Source organism: Lepidochelys kempii, chromosome 27 (genome assembly GCF_965140285.1).
Source record: "Lepidochelys kempii isolate rLepKem1 chromosome 27, rLepKem1.hap1, whole genome shotgun sequence".
NCBI lineage: Eukaryota > Metazoa > Chordata > Testudines > Cheloniidae > Lepidochelys > Lepidochelys kempii.
In genome coordinates this window covers 12958054-12981671 of record NC_136406.1, presented here as the reverse complement: position 1 = coordinate 12981671, position 23618 = coordinate 12958054, and the positions used below count along the sequence as shown (strand labels likewise).

Genomic DNA, 23618 nt, shown 5'->3' with positions numbered 1-23618 from the left:
GAGCTGGTTCCTTTTTGCGTCAAGGGAGAGAGCACATCTGGTGGATACAGGAGAAGACTGGGAGTTTTATTCCTGGCTCCGCTGCTGATTTGCAGGGTGATCTTGGACAAGTCATGCCACCTGCCTGTGCCTCAGTTTCTCCATCTGTAAAATGAGGGTGGTGATACATAGTATCAGAGCAATGCAGGACTGGAAGGGACCTCGAGGGGTCATCTAGTTCAGTCCACTGCACTGAGGCAGGACGATGTATTATCTCTAGACCATTCCTCACAGGTGTTTGTCTAACCTGTCCTTAAAAACCTTCAGTGATGGAGATTCTACAATCTCCCTAGGTAATTTATTCCAGGGCTTAACTACCCTGACTGTAAGGAATTTTCACCTAATGTCCAACCTAAATCTTCCTTGCTGCAATTCAAGCTCATTGCTTCTTGTCCTGTCCTCGGTGGTTAAGGAGAACAATTGATCACCCTGCTCTTTTAACAACCTTTTAGGTATTAGAAGACCATTTTGTCCACCTTCAGTCTTCTCTTCTCCAGACTAAACAAACCCGCTTTTTTTCAATCTTTCCTCGTAGGTCATGTTTTCTAGACCTTTAATCATTTTTATTGCTCTCCTCTGGACTTTCTCCAGTTTGCTCACATCCTTCCCAAAACATGGTGCCCAGAACGGGACACAATACTCCAGGGGAAGCCTTACCAGTGCTGAGCCGGTGGGAGTATTACTTCCCGTGGCTTGTTTACAACACCCTTGCTAATATATCCCAGAAGCACGTTACCCTTTTTTTTTTTTTTTTTTTTTTTGTGTGCAACAGTCTTACATTGTTGACCCATATTTAGTCTGTGATCCACTCTAACCCCCAGATCCTTTTCTACAGTACTCCATCCTCGGCAGTCATTTCCCATTCTGTATTTGTATTGCATTGTATTTGTATTTGTGCAACTGATTGTTCCTTCCTAAGTGGAGTACTTTGCATTTGTCCTTACTGAATTTCATCCTATTTATTTCAGATCATTTTTCCGGTTTGTCAAGATTATTTTGAACTCTAATCCCATCCTCCAAAGTGCTTGCAACCCCGCCCAGTTTGGTATCATCCGCAAACTTGACAAATGTACTGTCTTTGGCATTATCCAAATTATTTCTGAAGATACTGAATAGAACCAAACCAGGACAGATCCCCGCGGGACCCTACTCGAGACGCCCTTCCAGTTTGATTGTGAACCATTGAGAACTACTCTCTGAGGTCACTTTTCCAACCATCTGTGCACCCACCATATAATAGATTCATCTAGGCTGTATTTCTCTAGTTTGTTTAGGAGAAGGTCACATGAGGCAAAATCAACAGCCTTACTACCACTGAGATGTAATCTATCTACTGCTTCCCCACCTATCCACAAGTCTTGTTACCCTGTCAAAAGAAGGATATTAGGTTCGTTTGACATGATTTGTTCTTGACAAATCCATGCTGTTACTTATCACTGTATTTTCTTCTAGGTGTTTACAAATGGATTGTTTGATTATATGCTCCATTATCTTTCCGGGTACCAAAGTGAAGCTGACTGGTCTACAATACCCTGGGTTGTCCTTATTCCCCTTTTTATAGATAGGTGCTATATTTGCCCCTTTCCTGTCCTCTGGAATCTTTCCCATCCTCCCCATAAGTCCTCAAAGAGAATAGCTAATGGTTCAGAGATCTCTTCAGCCAGATCCTTAAGTAGTCTGGGATATATTTCATCAGGCCCTGCTGACTTGAAGACATCTCACTTGTTTAAGTAATTCTTAAAGTGTTTATTTTCCTGTTTTAGCCTCAGATCCTCCCCACTGACATGGATGTTCATAGGCGCCAGGGCTGGAGCACCCATGGAAAAAAATTAGCAGGTGCTTAGCATCCACCGGCAGCCAAGTTCCCCCACTCTCCCCCCAGAGCCTCCCACCAGCCGGCGGCCCCAGTGATCAATTCTTCCCCCACCCTTCCCAGCGCTGTTCCGCGGGGTGCAGGTGGTGCTGGGAAGGAGAGGGAGGAGCATGGATGGGGTGCACTCAGGGGGGGCAGGATGAGGCAGGTGGGGGTGGGGCCCTGGGGGAAGGGGTGGAGTGGGGGCAGGGCCAGAAAGAGGCAGGGCAGGGGCTTGGGGAAAGGGGTGGAGCAGGGGCGGGGCCCGGGGGGGGAGTGGGGGTGGGAAGAGGCGCAGCAGGGGCGTGGAGGAAGGAGTGGAGGGGGGAGGGGTCAAGCACCCCCTGGGTAGAGAGGAAGTCGGCACTGATTGGTATGTTAGTTGCCAATCACTGCTAACTTTTTTGGTGAAAACTGAAACAAAAACGGCCTTTAACACGTCGGCCATTGCTGCATTTTCTGTTATTGTCTTTCCCCCCTCACTGACTAGAGGGTCGACCCTGTGATTGGTCTTCCTCTTGTTGCTTACTGTAAAATGTTTCTCCTTTATGTCGCTAGCTAGTTTAATCTCATTTTGTGCCTTGGCCTATCTAGTTTTGTCCCTACATGTTGGTTTTTTATATTCATCCTTTGGAATCTGACCTCGTTTCCATTTGTTGTAGGATTCTTTTCTGAGTTTCAAGTCGCTGAAGATTTGCTTAGGCCAGGGCAGCCTCTTACCCTACTTCTTATCTTTCCTATGCATTGGAATAGTTTAGTCTTGTGCCTTTAATAATGTCACTTTAAAAAAAAAGATCGACCCCCTTGGGTGATGGGGGTTGCAAAGCTTAATCTTGTTACTGTGCTCTGAGATCCTCAGAAGAAGGGTGCTAGAGAAGGGCAAAACCATCGCTGTCAGTGAGAGTCAGCAAATTTTCATTTTGTCCTAACAGGGGAATAGTCGTCATAAAACGAAGAATATGATGCACGTTTGCGCATGCATTAAAGCTGTTAGCATGCAGGGTTTCTGGATGGGCGGAAGTGTATAACGAAGCCCATATATCTAGCCGTGCCGAACTCAGCTGGAGGTATTAGCTGTGTGTTTATATGTACCTGATGGAGCATAACTGCAAAATATTTATATACACTGACACATGGATTATATACAGTCACTTGGGGAGTTAAAGCCCAGGTGATGCCTAATGGAAAACTCGGTTCAGCATTTTATTTACACAGTTCCAGTCCTGTGTTTCTCTTCTCTTGTTCTTTACCAATAAGTATATTGAAATAAAACAAAGCCAAGATCTTTCTAAAAGTGCCGGCGCTGATGCCTCATCTGGCATCAGTCACCCTCTGGCACATCATAATTATTTACCAGCCATGTGAAATGAGAAGCAGGAGCTTCAGGTGCGAAACCAACGGACAGCAGGAAGCAATGGACTCTTAAGGAAACCAGGACTGAGCTATGAATCGTAAGAAGAACTGAGCATCCAAATCTCTTAGGCACCTTTGAAAATGGCAGCCGACACCTTGTTCTGGGGCAAAACGAAGAGGAGGAAATTGGTGCATAGGCGTAATCATTAACCTGTGGAACTCGCTGCCACAAGACATCACTGAGGCTAAGAGCTTAGCAGGGTTAAACCTTCCTCCAAAGATTAATGATTTGTATGGCTAATGAGAACATTCATAGCAACGTAAGAGGGGATGAAAAACAAGGGATAGCAACCTTCCTGCAAGGCATAAGCCAGCCAGCACCTAGCGTAATAGAACCTCTAGGCAATATTGTAACACAAATAACAGAAAATGACAGGATTCAACAGAGTAAACTAAGGAATGAATCCAATTCGCTGGGGCCAAATTTATCCCCTGAAGTCCCAGGGACTTCAAGAGAGAATGCTCTGGAACTATCTCCCCAAGAGGCATTAGCGTTAAACAAGGGCTTGCCCCGTCTCGTCCCAGCCCACTTGAGCTCCCCGCCCCTTGGAGAACACAAGGCAGGTGCTTTGCCGCTTACTTTTTTCATTTGCATAGTACAGAAAGGTCCTTTTGCTGAGGACGCACCATCGCTTCTGCCACTCTGAGCCAAAGAAACCATGCTCTGTGGGGAAATGGGAAACAAAGCGGGAGTTAAGGGCACTGCGGAAAAGGTCTCATGATCTCTTTTGTGTATTTCTAGTCAGTATAAACCCTCCGTCCCTGCATAATCCCACAGGTTTCCCCATAGCATCAGTCGGGCTGGAATCAACTCTCAGAACTGAGCACTAGATATGGTGCTGATGGCCCAAGACTCTGCCCCACGCCTTTGACCCCCGCGGGCATTTCTTCACTAGGAAAAAAGGTGTGTTCTTAACCCAGTTTTGCTACACATGGTAACTAACATGAGGTAAAAGCCTAGTGAAGACAGGCAATTTGTAGCTTTCACAGGGATTAGCAAGGCAAGGCAAAGCAAACCTTAGCCTCCCGCACCATCTGTTCCTCAACCTGCTGATGTATGTGAAAGCTACAAATGCCTCATCTTCCCTAAGTTTTCGCTCCGCGGGATCTAACCTGAGTGAAGAATTCACCTTTTTTCCTTGTGAGGACAAGGCCTCAATGTTTAATCCCATTTCTGGGTTTTGCTCTTTGGGCAGAATGATGACCTGCAAAAGTTGCACCCTTTGTTACTTCTGATGCATAAACAAAACCTGAGAGATTCCACACACCCCACCCTGCAGAAAAGATTTTTTTTCCTGCTTGTTCTTCACCTTGAGAATAATTAAGAGTTCAAATCTTATTTTTGTTGGAGAGCTCCTTGTATGACTCACACTATGGTGGAGACTTCTCCCGGCTCTTAAGTGGTGTTGAATCTTTAACGAAGAGAGCTTTCCTCCCACGTGCTTTAGTTAAATACAGTAGGTATTAACAGGGAGTAACGGCTGGGCTTCTCAGAAATGCCCAAGTGGTTTAGGCGCACAAGTCCATTGACTTTCAATTGGACTCGAGTCCCTAAATCACTTGGATGCTTTTCAAAATCCCACCCATGGTATTTTAAATCACCTGACTAAAAAGTCTTTCCCTTTCGGTTTACCAGGTGTCATCTTGGTATCCCTGCTGTCATGAACCTATTCAGTTCTCCAGTCATCCACAGAGACTGGATTTGAATTTGCAAAGTAAAAGACAAGCAGCAAATAAACCTTTTTCACCCCCTCAACCACAACCACCACCCACTCTCAGACTTATTTATATATCATCATCAAGAGGCATAAATAAAGGGGCATAAACCCACCCACCCTGCTTTGTAGGTCACCTTAAACCGGTTTATTTGACTGTTACCTCTGGACCTCTTCTCCAAGTAGCCTTGCTTCAAAACAATCCCCAGACCTTGGGCAGGTTTCTGTATGCTGTCCTCTGATCCTACAGAGATCAGAGCAAAGTCTTGTGAAATACACAAAAGATTTCCCATCTGCGGACTGCGCTCCGCCTCGACCAGGCATGGCCATAGACACACAGTGCATGGCCAAACATGTATGCAACCAATGTGCACGCACACACATGCATGACCTCTCTGAACCCTTCCGTACGCGTCACACCCAAATTGGATACTCCAGCCCGCTAGAAGGGTCAACAGATCTTTTCCAAACTATGAGGCATCCCAGCACTGACATCAGCTTTTATCCGTAGGAGGCGGCTCTGAGAACTAGGCTCATAACGAACCTTGTTAGACTAAACTTTATTGAGGTTATTGAGATGTCCATCCATCTGCCACCACTTGGGCTTTTTAATGTCACCGTGCATGAGGGAGGCAGAGGGACGGGGGCAGAAAGCAGGAGCAACACGGTAACACACAGAACACCATCAAGTCTGCAAGGGGAATTTGACAGGTAGAAAACAAAGGAAGCGCGAAGGGAGAATATTGCAGGACTCCAGGAGCCGCTGAAGACACACCAGCTCATTCTGACATAGCAACATACTGCAGAACACCCACGGCTAGCCCTGTACACCTGTATCGATAGCCACACCTACGATTCACGCAACCCCCCTCCCCCTCGGGTGTTAGGTTTGCCGCTCAGCTCCTTCCATCTCATGCGCTTTTATCGTGCCCGACCCGGTCATTTCAAAGCACCCCCCCACAAATTAAAGTCCTGAGCCTCTCCGGCAGGATCCCAGATGGCACCTTTCCCGTCATCGCCATTGCTATCTTAAGCAGGGTGCTCTCTTTTGGGTCCTCTTGCTTTCGCACCAACGAGCCCTCTCTGCACTCCACTTTGCACAGCTACTTTGCCCTGGCGTCAGTGTCTGCACAAGGGGTCGGGCACCAGTGAAAAGTCCGCTTTGACTACGGGGACGTCACTCATTTAGGGCCTGATCCAAAGCCCACCGGAGTCAGCAGGAGTCCTTCCATCAGGCTCTGGGCTAGGCCCTGGCGAGAGGAGGATCAGGCCCACTAGCCACGCTGAGGTCACCCTGGGTCCGGCCCCACGCTGTGCGGACAGAGATGGCACTTGGGGTCCATGAATCCTGTAGCTGCATGCTCCACCTACCTGGGAGATCTGGAAATATTGGGGTGACTCTCAGTCATGAGCTCCCCTTACAGTCCTCTTCCATGCACAGAAGGTCTTGGCTAGAATGGATCGTCTGTGAGCAGCTAGTCATGGGCCACAGCTCACAGCTGTGGGGGTCAGTGCCCCCCCCCCCCCACAGCAGGCTTCAGCAGCTCAGGATCCTTTTCCTCCACCCCAAAAGGCTAAGGCTGATTCTGGGGGCTAAGCCCCCGGCCCCCAGTGAGAGCTCCGGGGGTGTCAGCAAGTTGTAGGAGGCTTTTGCCACCTGACAGGATCAGGCTTGTTATTCCCAGACTTTGAGGCCAGAAGGGACAATCGCGATTGTCTAGATTGACCTCCTGCATATCTCGGGCCGGAGACCCTCATCCGGCGACTCTGGCATCCAGGCCAAACCCCTCGCGGGTTGCAAGACTTAGGGAGGGGAGGCTGTGCCTTGCAGCGCATTGTGTAACTGACTGGATTGCACCTCATCCCCAAAATCCAGCCTCGAATTCCACAGCCCAGGGCCTGCCGCTGAGAGCGGCCCACCCTGCCGCCTTGTGTCTTAATAATTTGTGCTGAAACACAATAAGAAATGACTCACTGAACGCCACTAATCATCTCTCCAGTGCCTGAGCTTGGCAGCCTTTTAAGTATGAGTAACTTCCCAGAATCCCAGACCAGAAGGGTTGCTCCTGTTTTCTTAGCGTGTCTCTCTCCCGGCTCAATCCATCCCTCGTGTCAGCTCCCTCCTTTGCCGACTCTTTTCATTTTCGTGTTTTATAGTTTGCAAACTCTGGGGCTGCTATAAATCCCCGCCCACGGCTCTCGGCGCGAACGCCAGACACGAGAGCGGCACCAAAGGCACAAAGTCTGGTTTTGTACAAACATCCCCCCTACGTGGGCACCCCCCTCTGTGCTTGTTATTACCTGGAAATCGGAGCCATCCACAGGGGCAGATCCATCACGCCACTGAGATCAATTTACACCAGGTGAGGATCTGGCGCCTAGGGTGAAACTCACCTCTGGGGAGAGGCCCATCACTTAAATTCTAGTTTGAAGGCTTGAGTGGTGCATCGGCCCCACGTTGGCCCTCTGGCCAGGGGTGATTTCACCCCTCTTCAGTAGGCCTGGCCTTTCCCCATGAAACAGAAAGGCAGCAAATTAAAACCAGATTCAAGCAAATGCTTTTCCTGCGTTAATCCATGGAACTCACTGCAGCAAGATACTGCTGAGGCCAAGAGCACAGCAGGATTCAAAACCAAGACGGGACATCTGTTTGGAAGGGATATAAGGCCTCAAGCTTCAGGGCATAACTGGACCGGTAACTATTTGGTGTCCGGTGGAAATTTGGCACCTTCCTCTGAAGCAGATGGTCTCAAGCACTGCCAGTCACAGGGCCCTGGACTGGTCTGACCCACTACAGCAATTCCTGCATTCCTAAAGCGGGACATGGGGTTTTGCTGTAGAAGGCCCCATTATTGACATAGGGGCCGGCTGAGCAGTTCGGATCAGAATCCATGGCCTTCCGAGAGACCGGGGTCGCCGAGAACCCTGGTGCAGAGGCCACCCGCCTGGCATTGCTGCAGCCCACTCACACAGGGAGCAGAACCTTTGTCACAGACACACCACGTGCTTTGAGATGCTGAACTTCCGACTGTAGGGGGGGTGGAAAGAAAAAAAAAGGTACAGTAAGCATTTTGTTTTGTTTTTTTTAATCGGAATCCAGGCCCCTTTTGTTAATGCAAATCTAAATGTCATTTTATGGGACATTTATAATTATGAAAATGGGCTGACACTGCCTGGTACACAGGGGGAACCCGCAAGTATGAATATTACATTAGTGTGCCCGATGCCAGCTCACTGATCCCGCTGGCAGGCGCATAAAAAATGCTCGAGTGAAACTTTTATTTAGACGTTAAGATTCCAGGCCCCAGCGGGGTGACGCAGGCAGCCCCTGTGAGATCCCATCAGTACGAGTGTTGGAATTGAATTACCCAGGGGGAAAGGCAGGAGCAGCGAGCGCTGGTTTGCTTATTTAATTTCATTTACTTTCAGTACATTATCAGCATGGAGCTTCCCTCAGTGTCCCCCCCACCCCAAGAAACAAGGCTGCAGAGAAGGGTTGCATGCATGCTCCAGGGGCCATCTGCAAGCTACAGATCTTTCCCGTCCGCTCCTGCTCCATGCGCTTGTCCTTCACGGGCGAGCAGAACCTGCACTGTCTTTTGCTAAGGTCTCCTGAGTCAAGGAGGATTCTGGGAAGCTATAAAGGGTCCATTCAAACACCCCCAAGAAGGGGGGAAAAACAAGGCAGTATGGCCTAGGAGACGGAGCATGGGGCTGGGAGCCAGGATCATCCATAAGTAACCCAGCTCCGTCACTGAGTTCACTGTATCAGCACTGTGTCCTGCTCCACCCGTCTCTCTGCATCCACCTGTTGTCTCTTGTCTTAGATTGTAAGCTCTTTGGGACAGGAACCATGTTCTTGGTGTGTGTACAGCGCCTAGCACAGTGGGGACCTGGTTCATGCCTGGGGCTCCTAGACACGACCACAATACAACTAATAAATAATGATGCCTCTCTTTGGGCAAGTCACACTGCCTTTCTGTGACTCAGTTTCCCCATCAGTAAAATATGAATCATGAAACTTACCCTCCTTTGTAAATGCTATGTGACTGCTTAGATTAAACACACACGAGACCTTGGAAACATTAAAGGCTAAGCACCCTTATGACTGCAGCACACAAGACAAACATCACTGTCAGAACCTCCCGGATACAGCCCTCGTAACACACCCGGAGCCATAAAGATGAAATCTGCGGGAGGCGTGTTACTGCAGAGGACATGGCAGTTCTGCACCTACTGCCCTATCGGGGGAGACACAGAGAAGACAGAAGCTGTGAGGCAGAGCATTTTCTCCCTCCAGACTCGCCCCGAGCACCCACAGCCAAGTCTGCCACACAAGTGCTGAGCAGGATTCTATCTCTCGGGAGCTCCGTGACTCTCAGAGACAGCTGTGGACTTGGGCTGCCCCGGGAGAGCCCTCCCCAGCAGGCGTTGTGTATCCAAGAAAGCAGAGACGTTGGAGCCTACAGGAGTCACGGTCTGTTTCACCAGGTGTGTTCTCACTCAATGAGAAGAGAGAATCAGGGACAGTCAGCTGGTAACACCAGGCCACGGGGATCAGAACACAAGAGGCCACACGGCTTGGCTTGCACAGGGCACCAGTGCTGAGGGTGGGTCTTTACAGAACAAGCTGGCAGCAGATGGCTAAATTATCCTGAAAAGAAAATCACTGGGCTTTTTTCTTTTCTTTTCACCTTTTGCTTAACTTTTTAAAGCCCCCAGTTCATTCTCATGAGCTAGAAAAACAAACCCTAAGGGGCTAGTCACAAACTAGCCAGGGACACATGCTACGCCAAGCAGCTCAGATAGGAAGGCCGGGAAGGACCAATACAATATATCTAGTCCGACGCTCCGGGTCAGAGAATTTCACCCAGTAATTCCTGCCTCGAGGCCAAACAACTTGACCGGTCAACCAGAGCCTCGATTTAAAGACTAAGGCCTTGTCTAGAGGGTAAAGAGCGAGACCGTGCGCTGGTGTGAGCGAAGCTCCCCATCTCGGATGAAATTAAAATGCACATTTTTAACAGGGAATGTTAATCAATCATTGGGCCAGTTGCCAAAGGAGGGGCTAACTTCTCTATCGTTTAGGGCTTGTCTATTGCAGCCAATTAAAGCGTGGCAAGCCAGCCTGTGACTCTATAGCGCACCAGGTTGCCGGGCAGTTACTCGCCAGGGGGACATAGCTACCGCGCAAAGAGAGTCCCGAAACCAGCTACTAGTATGCTAAGCCGCACTCTGGGATGTTTGTTGCACTGTAGCAGTGGCCACATGGCAAGTTACTGGCCGGCAAGCTGGTGCGGTGTAGACTCACCGCCTGGCTTGCCATTAGCTGCAATAGACAAGCCCTAAGCGATAGAGAAGTTAGCCCCTCCTTTGGCAACTGGCCAAATGATTGATTAACATTCCCTGTTAAAAATGTGCATTTTAATTTCATCCGAGATGGGGAGCTGTGCTCACACCAGGCACCCCTCCCGCCCCTAGAAATCCCATCCCAGGTGTCATGGGAGCTAAAGCCACACAGGCCTGGAGGACACGGCAGCCCTCACCCTACCATGTTACCTGCACGTTCAAAGGCAGGACACGTGGAGATGTTGCTATTGCAGTCAATTCCTGAGCGTTTGTCATTCCTGCTCCCTCACTTCGGTTAGACACTGTACTGAGAGCAACCTTATTACAATAAACCTAGAGGTGGGATTTTCCAAATCGCTCCGCAGTGACCTATCTACTCCTATTGCAGTCAATAGGAGTTTTGCTGTTGAGTGGAATTAGGCTAACGCCGAGGAACCGACTGCGGAAGCAACTTCACCCACTCGTACGACAGGATTTGGCGGTAAATGGGTCTACGAGCATGGCAGCTTATGCGAACCTCACTGCAGTATTTTGGACCATTGCTGTAAGACACTGTGCAGGATCAAACCCCTCTCTCTTTCAGTCAGCATCTTATGGGCCCCCATAGAAGATGGTGAGTCTCCCCTTATTTAAGCTGCTGAACCGCCATCTCTGTCAAACTCAAGAGGGTTCTGTAGGAGGCCTCGTGTTGCTAAGACACGGGACCATGGAGGATGGTGGTCCATAAAGCCCTCCTTGGTGGCCTGCAGAATGGAGCACCTGGCAAGTCAAGCAGCAGGGGTGTGTGGGGGGAGGGGAGGGGAGCAAACAGGATGATGGGGGAAGGGGGGGCCCACGAAAGGCTGTCTTTCTCACAAAGCCATTCACAAGATGAAGAAGCTGGAGAGCCAGAGTTAAGCAGACAACACTGGACCTGGTGTAGGTCAACACAAATCAACAGAGTTACACCAGTAAAAGAACGTCGTTTAATGAGTGGCGCTCAAAAATCTCCTGCAAACTTCATGGTTGAAAATGGCATCATGTTGGCCTGTGTTCTCTGCACCCCCAAGCTCATCTCTTGCACCTTTTCCTTGCCCTCCACTATTCCTTTGTTTAAATCAAAATATCTGCTTCATGTCCCCCGTTTTCTCTTTCTTCTCTCATTCTGCTGCTCCTCATCCTATTCTTCTCTTTAGTCTCTCTCTTCCTCCTTGCTCCCCATTTTCCTGTAGCCATATTTCTATCTCCGTCTCCCAGCTCTGGACCTTAGTCTAATTTTGCAGTGCCTTGAAAACTTAGAACCATTTATAGAAGAATGGGAATGAAATGAGCAACCGTTTCACAGAAAATGGGAAACTAAACAATCGCCAGCGTGCATCATCTGAAGTAGATCTTGTGCCAGACTAATTGCATTGCTTTTTTTTTTTTCTTTTTTTTTTTTCGAGGAGGTTAATAAGCAAGTCGATGAAGCAAAGGCTGTGGAGGTGATTTACTGGGGCTTCAATAAGACTTTTCATAAGAGGCTAGTAAGCCAAGTTCAAAGGATAGGCATCTACCTTAGGATAGCTACCGGGATTGAAAGTTGGCGGATAACTAAGGTGCAGTTTACATTCAAAAGCAGCAAATCACATGGAGGAAGTTATCAACTGAAATTTCCTAGGGCTCAGACCTGGGTCCCGTTCTTTTCAAGGTACAAAAGCCTAACATACTGCATGGTATCCCAATTTGCAATGCTGTTTTGTCTGAATACAAACAATTCAGCTAAAGTTTGCATTCAAAGTCGGAGACAGGTCAAGAAAGAAAGGGCCCTCAGGGGGATGTGACAGTAGAACTGGCCACGGTGCGAGTTTTATACATCTTCTTTTAAAGCATTTGCCACCAGTCAACACTGAAGCCTGGATCCAAAGCTAGATGGCTTATGGCAATTTCTGTGTTCCTTTGACAACTTTCGACATAAAGGACTAAACGCCAGTCCCACTGAAGTCATCCTAGGAAGTTACAAACCCATCAAAGAATGGAAGATTGTCCTATTGGAATGATGTTGTACTTTAAAATTCTTGTAGATGCCACATAGTTATTGGCATAATATCGGTAGATCGGAAAGACAGAGACAGAGACAGACCTCTGTCTAGAGAGCTAGCTAGCTAGTGTAGGTTTTCCTAAAGTGTCCGTGTGGTATCTATGACTGACAACGAAACACGACAGAACAGACAGACTTCCATGACTTCAGATGGGACTAGTACAGGCCTGGGGCATGTAGGGAGACTCTCAGTGCCTTTTATTCTGCCTGGAAAATTTCCCAGCAAGTCTGAAGTTAAACTAACTTTGCAAAATGCAAAAATGGAATTCAGAAAGGAGGCAGCGCCTTTGGCCCCAAAGTTTCCATCCAAGCCACTAAGTCTATAATTGCAAAATAAAAAACACAATCTCACAATCTATTTGCACAGCTCATTAGCTCAGGGCTCACACTCAGCAAAGAGGGAGGGTGGGAAAAAAAACCAAAAAAACCCAACCCTTCGGCACCAAGTACCTTTTGGAAGTTGCTATGGAAACCAGTCCTTTGCTCCGGCTTTGCAACTGAGCACATTTCCTTTGCACATTTCTGCTCCGGTGCGCTTGTTCGTCTGTCCATCCGTCCGAGGAGTTTATGAAGACATTTTTTTTTAACAAGTCTTCTTTTTGTATACAGAGAGAGAGAGAGAGAGAGAGAGAGAGAGAGCGCACTCCCCTGTTACTTCTCTCCCCCAAACATAACATTATGTCAGCCACTCGACCTGCCGTGCTACTGGGACAGCATGATTTACAACGTGAAAAGGGAAAACCTAAATCATCACAGAATGAAAACATTAAAGTTAATGCCTCACAAGTGAGGAATTTATTACCATTAACTCCAATAAACAGTTATAAACCACCCGTCCTTTCCTGTCCACGCACAGGGACACGGACGCAGGGACTTCATTACGCTCAACTTTCTTTTCTTCTTCACTAGACCAGTCATGTGTGTTCCAATTGACCACCATTTATTGTTAACTGGACTGGCTCATTTTCCGGGGACTGAAGAAGGCATGAAGGCCTCATCCATTTCGTTTCGCGGGCAGCTCGGTGCAGATGGATGGAAGAAAAAAGTTCACGAGACATGCAGCTCGATGGGTTTATTTAAACGCCACTGAAATATATGCTTGACAAAAGCCAACTCTCGCCTGGGCCCCGTACGTCATTACTCAAAAAGGCTGATGTATAAGTAACAACATATGGGCAAGCTGTGAAGTTACACCGGATACCAGCTCGCTTCAGGGTGCACTTGGCCAAATATTTGCTCCTCACTGAGGTTCCACTACCACGCTGAAACCTGAGCCTGAAATCTGAGGCCTTACTGAATTTTTTCCTCTCACCCCATCTCAAAGGAACAGAGGGGAACGTGCAGTTCCCTGTATAGTACCCTCTCTCCAAGGAAAAGCATGTAATAATAATAAGGTTATTAATTATTGACCAAAGCCCAAGGTCTTTCCTCAGTTAAAAACATCCATTGGCTTCCACAGGACTTTAGGATCTCATCATCATGCACGCATCGGAGTTGGTTATTGGAGGGTTGCTCCCAATTAAGATTGATCTGGGCTCAGGTCTACCAGCGTCCGGTCTGCAGAGCTGCCCCAGGATCAGGCCCCTCAATACACACAGATAACGCCTGCACACCCCATATCTATTAGAAAGCATTTGTACTGTGGTAGCACACAGCAGCCCCCAGTCAAGCACCAGGACTCTCATGGTGCCAGGTGCTGTACAAACCCAGAACAAAAGGCTGATCCCTGACGATTGCCTGTCAGACCCTCTACCCCACGCCTGCTTTGGGGCTCTTTGGAACCATTTCTCCTCTCCTTTGCTCTGGCACTGATCAGGACCAGCTCAGCTGAGGAGAGCAGATACAGACCACAGACTCTTGGTACCCTGTCCATAAAGGAGGAATAGTCAATTCAGCTACTAAGGGACCAAAACTCAAATCCTCCACATCCTAAATTTGCTTGCTAATGGTTACCAACACAGAGAGCGGCTGAGCAATACTGGCTCCTCCTGTCCAGAGGAATGTTGCTTGGCTGCTCTCTAGCTTCATTAAGTACCCACTCGTGGATCTAACAGGACCAAGGATATAGATGGTTCTTACAGTGAATTCAGTAGGCGGCTGGTTTCGGGCTCATCCTGATCCCTAACAGGAGCAAATTCAACGGCTAGGGTTCCTCCATGGAGATGCTCTGCCCTCTTGAGTTTCACCCTGGAAACATGTAGTTTTGATGGCTCCAAACAGCCCCAGGCTTTTGTAGGAGTTTGATCCAAGTCCCAACTTCACAGCTTGGGGCCCATCTCTAGAACTTATTCTAAACCACGCGCCCAATAAGCGGGTCCCACTGGATCTACTGTGGCAGCGTGCTCATACGGCAGTAGTCACATGGGCGCGGAACGGTAACAAGATACTGTCACAATCTAGCCTTGTGTTGGTCAAGCCCAAATTATCCCTCCTCCTCCACCTTCCCCATGGTTTGTTCTGAATGGACAGACAGAAACTCTGGAGTCGGGAAGAAAGCAGAGGAATGTTAAGGAGTGGAGCTGCTAGGGTACCGGAAGTAATTATCTAGATAGCTGTGCTGTAGTCAAGGTCATGCAGAAATGTACTTGGGTTTTGGGAACTGACAAACTTCACCAGTTTCTGGATCGCACTGTACCTCCCCTTATGTTCTGTCCTCCTGCAGGCCGCCCTGTATACCGGAACACGGAGCCCAAGCCCCTGGCACTTCTCTGCTAGGAAAATCAGCGACCACAAAATCAACGCAGAAAAATTCCCAAAGTTGCAGATGTGATTTTAATTTACAGGGTCTCTGCCAGGCCACAAAAGACCAGACACCTGTTGGCTAACGCCTATCTCATGGCTTAGCCCATTATTTCTATAAAAATTCTGTAGCACATAATTGTCAGCCTTGACACAAACTATTCCTATAGATCATGGTGGAAAAATCAAGAGGATTTAAGGACAGAGGAGGGTAGGAAAAAGTGAAACAAATGACATGCAATTTTTCAAGCAGAAACAATGGCAATATGAAGATATATAGGTGTCAACCGTACTGGAGGAGGCAGGAGGGGCTATGCTCTTTTACCTCTTACGGTGTCACTCATGACCTCTACCATTTGAAAGGCTTTGATTCCACCTTGCCCAAGGGATCTCTGAGCACCGGAGAAGAGATGAAGAATGCCCGCACCTGACCTCACCTCTACGTTGTCTAATGACTGACGGCATAAATCAGTGTTTCCCCTCCGCAGACCCAAGTGTCAAGAACCTATGTGAGAAGGCTGGAAATATTAAATGATTTCCCCGAGGGTTTTGATTGTTACTCTGTTTCTCTCCTGTAACCGTAGAGTCGTGTTGCACATAAAGAAGAGCTGTCCCTTGGGACCTCAATTTGTGTATAGAATGAACTATAGAAATAAGTCAAACAACCAGCTTCCACCTTTTTTTGGAGAGGAGCACAGAACAAAAAAACCCCAAACAATGAATGGAGAATGGGCTTATTCTAGTCCATGCTTTGTGCTGCAGGGCTCTATGCTGCAGGGCCCTTTTGCACCACGCCACTGGAATTAAGAGGTTTGACTGTATTTCCTGCAGAACCTCCCTCTCCCACTGGGCTGGAAGCCCGATCAGAAGCCATCGCACAAGATCCAACAGCTTGTTCCCGAGTTAAGCAAACAATCCTGCTGGTCAGCAGAGCAAGTGGTTCCTTGTGCTTTATAGGGGTAATGTGGCCTTTAGCAACAAGAACAGCTTGAGGAGTCAGGAATCCCCCCCGAGTTCGGATCCTGGCTCTGGCATTCGCTTGCAGTGGGGTCTGAGGGTGAGTCACTCAATTATACAGGTTGCATGTGCGTCCTGCGAGAACTTACTCACGTGTGGTCCCAGGGGGCTTGATTCTGAACTCCAGCATCAATCAGGAGCAAGTCCACTGAGGTCAAGGAGTTACACCAGCAGAGAGCAGTCAGGCTACTCATAAAAGCAGCAGGATGGGTGTGAACTGGGTGAGAAAACCCATGTAAGGGCATAAGCAGCTAAGGGGAGTAATTTACACCAATTTGATGTGAGGTGGGGACCAGGCAGAACCCTTGGGATAATTAGAGAGCGCAGCTCCTACTCGGGTCAATGGTAATTGTGGCCACTCCCATCAGACGTAGGGGATGGTGGAGCAGACATTCAAAAGTGTGTCTTTGGGGAGGGGTGAGGAAGCTGCCTTATCCACTCCTGGGGAAATTCTGTGCCAAAAATTAAAAATTCTGCGCACAATATTTTAAAATTCTGCAAATGTTATTTGTCAAAATCATACTGTATAATCATGCCAGTTTCAATTATTTTCATAATTTATTTCAAAATACCTGTCAGCAAGTATGTCTGTGACAATACAGACATGCACAAAAATTCCCCCAGGAGTAGAGAGTTAAAGAAACCCCTATGACAACCCAGTTCCCGTTTCTCTGTTGTCTCCTCCTCCTCCGAGCCCAGCCAGGGGGCCAGACACTCTCACCCCCTCTACCCTTCTAGAGCTCAGGGATCCAGATGGAAAAACAGCCTGATGCTGGGTCCCAGGCTTGCATGGAGTTTTCTGCATGCCATCACCTCCTTCCCTCAGGGTGTGCTGGGAACTGGAGCTGCTGGGAACCCTCCAGGTCCCTCCCCCTCCCCGTGGCCTCTGTCTGGTCCACTAGCCCCTAGTGTCGGCCAACATCCCTGCAGCCCATTTCTGTGGGGGCAAAAAGGGAATTCTGCACACACAACATTAATTTCTGCAAAATTCTGCATTGCGCAGTGGTGCAGATAGGGTGATCAGACAGCAAATGTGAAAAATCAGGACAGGGGTGGGGGTTAATAGGAGCCTATATAAGAAAAAGACCCAAAAATCGGGACTGTCCCTATCAAATTGGGACATCTGGTCACCCTAGGCACAGAATCCCCCCAGGAGTATAATTTATCTTACACCCTCTTCTTAGTAAATTTTTCTGCGACTCACTCTAACCTTGGCATGATCTTAGGGGGTAAGTTACGCTCATTTTGCATATCTACCATCTACCAACCAGGCCAAGCCATAGAGTTTAAGGCTGGATTGTCTAGTATGACCTCCTCTCAACAAGCCCAAAGCATTACGACACCCGGGAGACTAAACTATTGTGTGTGCCAGGCAGAAAGCAGGAAGGATTGAGGTGCACAGTCCCCAATGACCCTGCAACGGGAAGGAGCTGACTAAGTGAGATATACCCAGATGATCCTAGCAAGCGACCTGTATCTCATGCTGCTTTGCTGCTTCCATCTGAATTCTGATGAATATGTACCTCTTTGCAGCGTTGTTGTAGTCCCGTTGGTCCCAGGATATTAGAGAGACCAGATGGGAGAGACCGTAGCTTTTATTGGACCAGCCTCTGTGGGTGAAAGACCGCTTTCGAGCTACACAGGATCCGTCTCAGACCCAAAGAAGAGCTTTGTTTAGCTTGAAAGCGTCTCTTTCATCAACAGAGCGTGGTCCAATCAGGAGTGGTGGACGTGCCCTAAAAGTGGGCGGGTACCTACCGCCCAGGTGGCGAAGGGAGGGCGGTGCTCTAGGGGTTAATTAGCGGATGTTTGTGCTGGGCTTTGCAAATGGGAAGCCCCACAGAAATGCTAAGTGGGGTCATTATTTCATCATTCAAACCCAGCATCCTTCTGTAAAAACAAATTTTGAAGGGTAATTAGGCCTAATTGCTTTTACCGTTTAGCTGCCAAGTTATTTCATTTAAAAAAGCAGGTCAGGTCACCTCTGTGGAAAGGTTCTCCCTAAGAAACATCACTGCGAACAAACAATCCTGCCGTCACACAGTGGAGTGGCTAGTCTGTAACTACGCAGCGGGCAGCTGCCCAGCAGGCTAGCGACGGAGAAGCAGAGTATAAAGCTTTGGCCTGGTCTATGCTAAAAAGTTAGGTTGACCCAACTAAGCCACTCAGGGGGTGTGGATTTTTCACACCCCTGAGCAGCACAGTTAAGCTGACCCACCCCTGGTGTAGACAGTGCTAGGTTGACGGAAGAATCCTTCCTAGCTCCCACCTCTTGGGGAGGTGGATTACCGACTCCAGCGGGAGAAGCCTTCCTGTTGGCGTAGGTAGCTCTATACCGACGCACGCGTACACAAGCCCTTAGGGCATAATTATGTGGAATCAGGAGCGTGACCGCAGCCCAGGTGGACGTTGATCCAGCCAGCTTGAACAGCAGCAGAAGTAAAGCCACAGCAGCACAAGCTCGAGCCGCTCGAGTACGTCACGATGGTCCCGGGTGGGACTGTTTGGCCCGCGCTGCCATGGCTTCAGTGCTGTTCTTTGTGCCAGCTAGGCCAAAGGACAGGTCTACGCTGCAGTCACGGAGTGTGATTACAGCCAAGCTAGCTCTAATCGAGCAGTGATACCGCAGCAGCCCGGGTTTAAGTGTGTAGCCCGATTGAAATGCCGGCGCAGTCTCAAGGGCTTCCCCTCTCAGCTGATTTCCACCGATGTCAAAAAGGTCCTGTCTCAACGGAATGAGAGCCGTTCATCTGGACGCACCCAGCCCTGAGTGCAAACCAGGAGCAACTCCACTAAAGTTAGGGCTTCTTTACGTACAAACAGTTTGTGCTGCTTTGTGACAATCCCTGCATGGTTAAAGCAGTGCAACCTCTCTAGCATGGAGAGTTTTATTGGCGTATTGGTCTAACTGTGTCCACACTGGAAGCCGTACTGGTATAACAAAACCTGGTATGACCAAGCCCTGGCTGGGATGATTTAGTTGGGGTTGGTCCTGCTTTGAGCAGGGGGTGAGACTAGATGACCTCCTGAGGTCCCTTCCAACCCTAATCTTCAATGATTCTAACTATATTGGGGAAATAATCACGCCCTTAACTGAAGCAGTTATACAGGGACAAAATCTGTGTGCATCCCAGGCCTTCGTAGAGCGGCAGCTTGACTGAATGCCCACTGAAGTTAAAGATGAGCCTAACCGGTGTGGGGAAGCAGACACTTCTGTTGGATGACGGGGGTACTTCACTTCCCTTGCTCCCGAGACAGGGCTGCACCCCCTCTCTTCTATTACAGGACATCATCAAGGAACCACCATGGTGAGGAACAATTCCTCTGTGTCCAAATGGATGCCCTGGATTTTCAGGTGAAAACTCACACTCTTGGAGGAGGTTTGGAAGCCTCACGGAGGTGCGGCTGCAGCCGTACCCCTCTTCAGTTCGCAAACTAGCTAGATTGGAGCAGGGAAGCCGAATCAGCGTGGGCTACAGCATGGCGAGCTACTCAAGTACTTACCCCCGAGCCTGGGATGGGCTTGTATGGCCTGTGGGCTGCCAGGGCTTCACTGCTCCAGGACCTAGATGAAAGCCAGCTCAGCCATGACTACCTGAGCTGCACTCACACCTTGGGACTGCAGTATGCGCATGCCCCAAATCTTCATGTCTGAAGCAGGCCAGGATAAACAGAACAGGATCGGGGAAGTCTCTTCCGAGGCTTGACTCAGCTTCCTTGCTTCTCGAACAATTCAGGGAAGTGGTGCAGCGAGGGTGGTGTGAACATCTCTGGAGTTCATTAGCAGCTTTTGCCCTGACCTGGACAAAGATGTTTCTGGTTAAAGCCCTGCCGGGCTCCTGCATTTGGGAGCCCAAGGGATGAAACATCTCGGGTGGTTTCTGTCTCAGCAGAGTGAGCACTGAGAAGCAGGACCAAGAGACTTGAGGCAGATACAAACATAGCCGTTAAGAGGCAGAGGCTCATCTTGAGCATCCGTCCAGAAAGCGTGCCAGGGCAGGGAGCAGGAGCCAGTCATACCCGAGAGAAGAGGGACCCTGAACGCAGCAGAGCAAATCAGAAGCAAAAGGAAAACGATCCCGGGTGTCAGATGGCAAGCTGGGCTGTGCTACGGACAGGAGATGGTACTGGTCAGTGAACTGCAGCCTGTATACATGGAGAGAGACAGGAACCAGAAGGAAACCAGAGGCACCATGTAAGAGGAACAAGGCTTCAAGAATGTGATAAAAGCAAGGCATCAACCTTAATTTTTCCACCAAGCTGAAGGCAGCTCTGCTCTGGAGATCGGCTGGGACTTTTCCAGCACTACACCTGGGACATGTCAGCAGAGACATGGTCATCTGGCAACCTCTGCTAGCATAGCTCTTATTTTAAACCTCATCTTTCTCCGTCGCCTAAACCACCAGCAGCAGCCGCCCTAACCGGGCCCTTTCCCTCGACTCATCTGCTCCAATCTCCTTCACCAGTCGCACTCCCCAATTTCTTCCTGGGGTCTGGCATCAAGCCATTCTGGAGTTGGGAAGTCAGGAAACCTCCCTGTGAGCCGGGACTCATTCCAGGGAAGGAAGAACATTGCGTGCGTGGTGGGAGGAGGTTCCTCAAAGCCCCCCCCCCGCCCCGTGTCAGATGATACATGGCTATTAGATTAAAGTCTCTTCCATTAGTGAAGAGTGAGAGTTTGCTAAGTGCGGTTATCTGTTAGCTCAGAGTCATAACAAACCTCCCAGATAAATGAAGTGCCAATTACCCCCTTAAAAAAAAAAAACAAAAAAACCCATGGTTTCCTCTTGGAATTCCAGGGGCTCAGAATTCCCGCTGGGAATGGCTGGAATTTTGAGCCATACTGGACCATTTTCAATCAATTCCGGGTAAAGCAGCGTATGGGAAAAAAAGTGCCAACCATCAGCACCAGAGTTTCCCTAGGAAACGATAGCAACAGGGCAGATAGAAAGGGGGATTTGACTGTAGTCCTAACACGCGTCACGGGGTGGAATTTTCAAAGCCGTTCACTTCTAAAGGGAATTGGGGTGATCTGTTCTCGTAGGAAGCTTTGGGAATCTCAGTCTACAGTTTCTAACCCCTGCACAAACATTCTTCCATTTCACCATTTGTTGGTGAGGGGGAGCAGATCTTATGAGGCCCATTTCACAGATGGGGACACTAAGGCGCAGGGCTCTCAAAAGAGAACCGAAGTGACTTTCCCTCACCGAGGAAGTCACCGGCAGAGATCCCTATGCCATGCTAAATTCATTAGACCATGTTGACTCTTCTCTTTCCATTAACATGACGGGGCAGTGTGGCTGTATGTCATTTCTAAGCTCAGCTCAGCAACGTCCTGAATTTGTCCTGCATTTGCAGAGAACTGCCGTTACTTCTGACGCCCAATCCAGGGCAAAGCCCAGGCTGGGCTCAGCGTGGCTGCAGCTCCAACAATAGGAATTATGGCTTTTAGCAACAGATGAGCGTTATGATTTATTAGCTGTATTGTGAGAACACCTAGGAGTTCCAGCCAAGGACCAGGACCCTGATCGTGCTAGGCGCTGCACACACAGACCTGTGAGGCCGGAGCCAATGGAAGGAGACTGGTGTCAACTTGGCAAAATGAGAATCAGGCCCACCGGTTGCCAAACTGGTGCACGTTACCCCTTTGTGTGGCTTACACCAGCTTTCCGAGCCGATGAACAACATACAGCACCACTTACATCACCACCGATTATCCCAAAGCCCCATGGATTGCCCTTCTTCCTTCAAGCTGTATGCGGCCCATGATCCACGCTCTGAGGAACTTACATGGAAAGCCAGTAACGACTGCAAGAGGCTACTAGCAATTCAGGGAATGGGAGGTGCTGCTGCTACGGGGATGCTCAGTCATACAGAGAGCAGACGGTGCCAACATCAAGCATCTCAAGAGCGGTTCTCCAGTGCAATACAAGATCAGGAAGTGGACTGGAACAGGAGACTTCAGCCGCTCTGAGCAGGCAGACTTGACGAAGAGCTCCATGGAAGCTCAAACGCTTGTCTTTCTCACCAACAAAATTAGTCCAGTAAACGATATTACCACACCCACCTTGTCTCTCTAATAACTTATGACCAACATGGCTACAACATCGCACCTATATCAGAGCTAGGTATTACGGTTATTATTATATTCTCTGCACCTTGAAGTCTTTGAACCATGATTTGAGGTCTTCAATAGCTCAGACATAGGTTAGGGGTTTGTTTCAGGAGTGGGTGGGCGAGATTCTGGGGTCTGCGTTGTGCAGGAGTTTGAACGAGATGATCATAATGGTCCCGTCTGAGCTTAAAGTCTGAGTCTATTACAGTGCCCCAACATCTCTCTGTTGGGCTCAGTGTTTAAGCTTCCGTTTAAAAGACAAGCTTTCTAGTGCTTATAGTTGCAGAGAAAACCTTCCAAACGAGACCCTGACACAGTGCTTGGGTGACCGAGTCTGGTTTGATAGAAGCATGAATGAGCCTCCTTCAGCATTAACTCTGAAGCCTAACAATGACAAGTACCCGGGCCCTCTTCTCCACTGCCTTGTCCCTGGTGTTATTTGCACCACAGCAAAGTGAGTGGGAAATGCTAGTGTTCCAGAACCACTTTGCACTGCCACTAACAACTACACAGAGGTGCAAGGCAACGGAGAATTGGGCCCAACGCTGAGAATGTTTCTTATTTCGCCGATTGTTCTAGCAGAAAGACCCAGCCACCAATCAGGACCCTGGCCGGGACGCAGCGCCAGCCACGCGGTCTTCGCTACCCCGTATGTCAAGTGGGGATGAAACTTGGCCACTGCTTTGACTTGTTCCAGATAAGAACGTCATTCATCACTTTGGGCGGGGGGGGGGAAACGGGTTTTTAATCGAGAAAGTGTCACTCTGTCCACACCCCCCAGAGAACAAATGTGTGTTTTATCACCAGCAGAACAAGAGCAGCCTAACACCTGCGGCAGGCGCGCCCCCCTTCAGCGCTCCCCTCCCCACAATGCTTTTACCAGGAGGTGCGGGTTGGGGGGAGAAAATCACAATGATGGATCTGACCATCTTAATTAATGTAAACAAACAGAAGAGGAACATCAAATAATGCCCTTGACAGCCTGAAAACAGAGCCGGGCGTGCTAAGCTCGCTGTATAAAGGGAGAGCTTTTGATGTGCCGGCTGCGGGATCAAGATTTGTAAATAGCAGCAGCTCTGTATCGCGGCTTATCCAAATATTTTCATTTCCCATCACCGGCCGAGCGCCGGGGGTTGACGGTTTTGGACTCTTCAACTTTCAGCTTTCACCCTGCAGCCGCCAGGCGAGAGAGTGGGGGAGGAGGGCGATAGTGGGTCACTGAGACATGCCCGGGGATGCCAGCTTCACTCCCCTCCCCTCCAGCAGCATCCCTGCTCACAGGCTGCCTGGAAGCTGAAGCCCTGTGGCACCTACCCACCC

The 23618-nt window shown here is 49.0% G+C and overlaps 1 protein-coding gene across 2 annotated transcripts in view; it reads right to left on the bottom strand.

The window, feature by feature from the left end:
• Positions 1 to 23618, bottom strand: part of SKAP1 (src kinase associated phosphoprotein 1) — a 227144-nt gene that overhangs the window by 49153 nt on the left and 154373 nt on the right. For both annotated transcript variants that reach the window (XM_073325920.1, XM_073325921.1), the window contains exons 5-6: positions 5183 to 5263; positions 3885 to 3968 (exon numbers count right to left, since the gene is read on the bottom strand). In XM_073325920.1, the coding sequence (XP_073182021.1) occupies positions 3885 to 3968; positions 5183 to 5263 (165 nt within the window). The remainder of the gene's footprint in view (positions 1 to 3884; positions 3969 to 5182; positions 5264 to 23618) is intronic.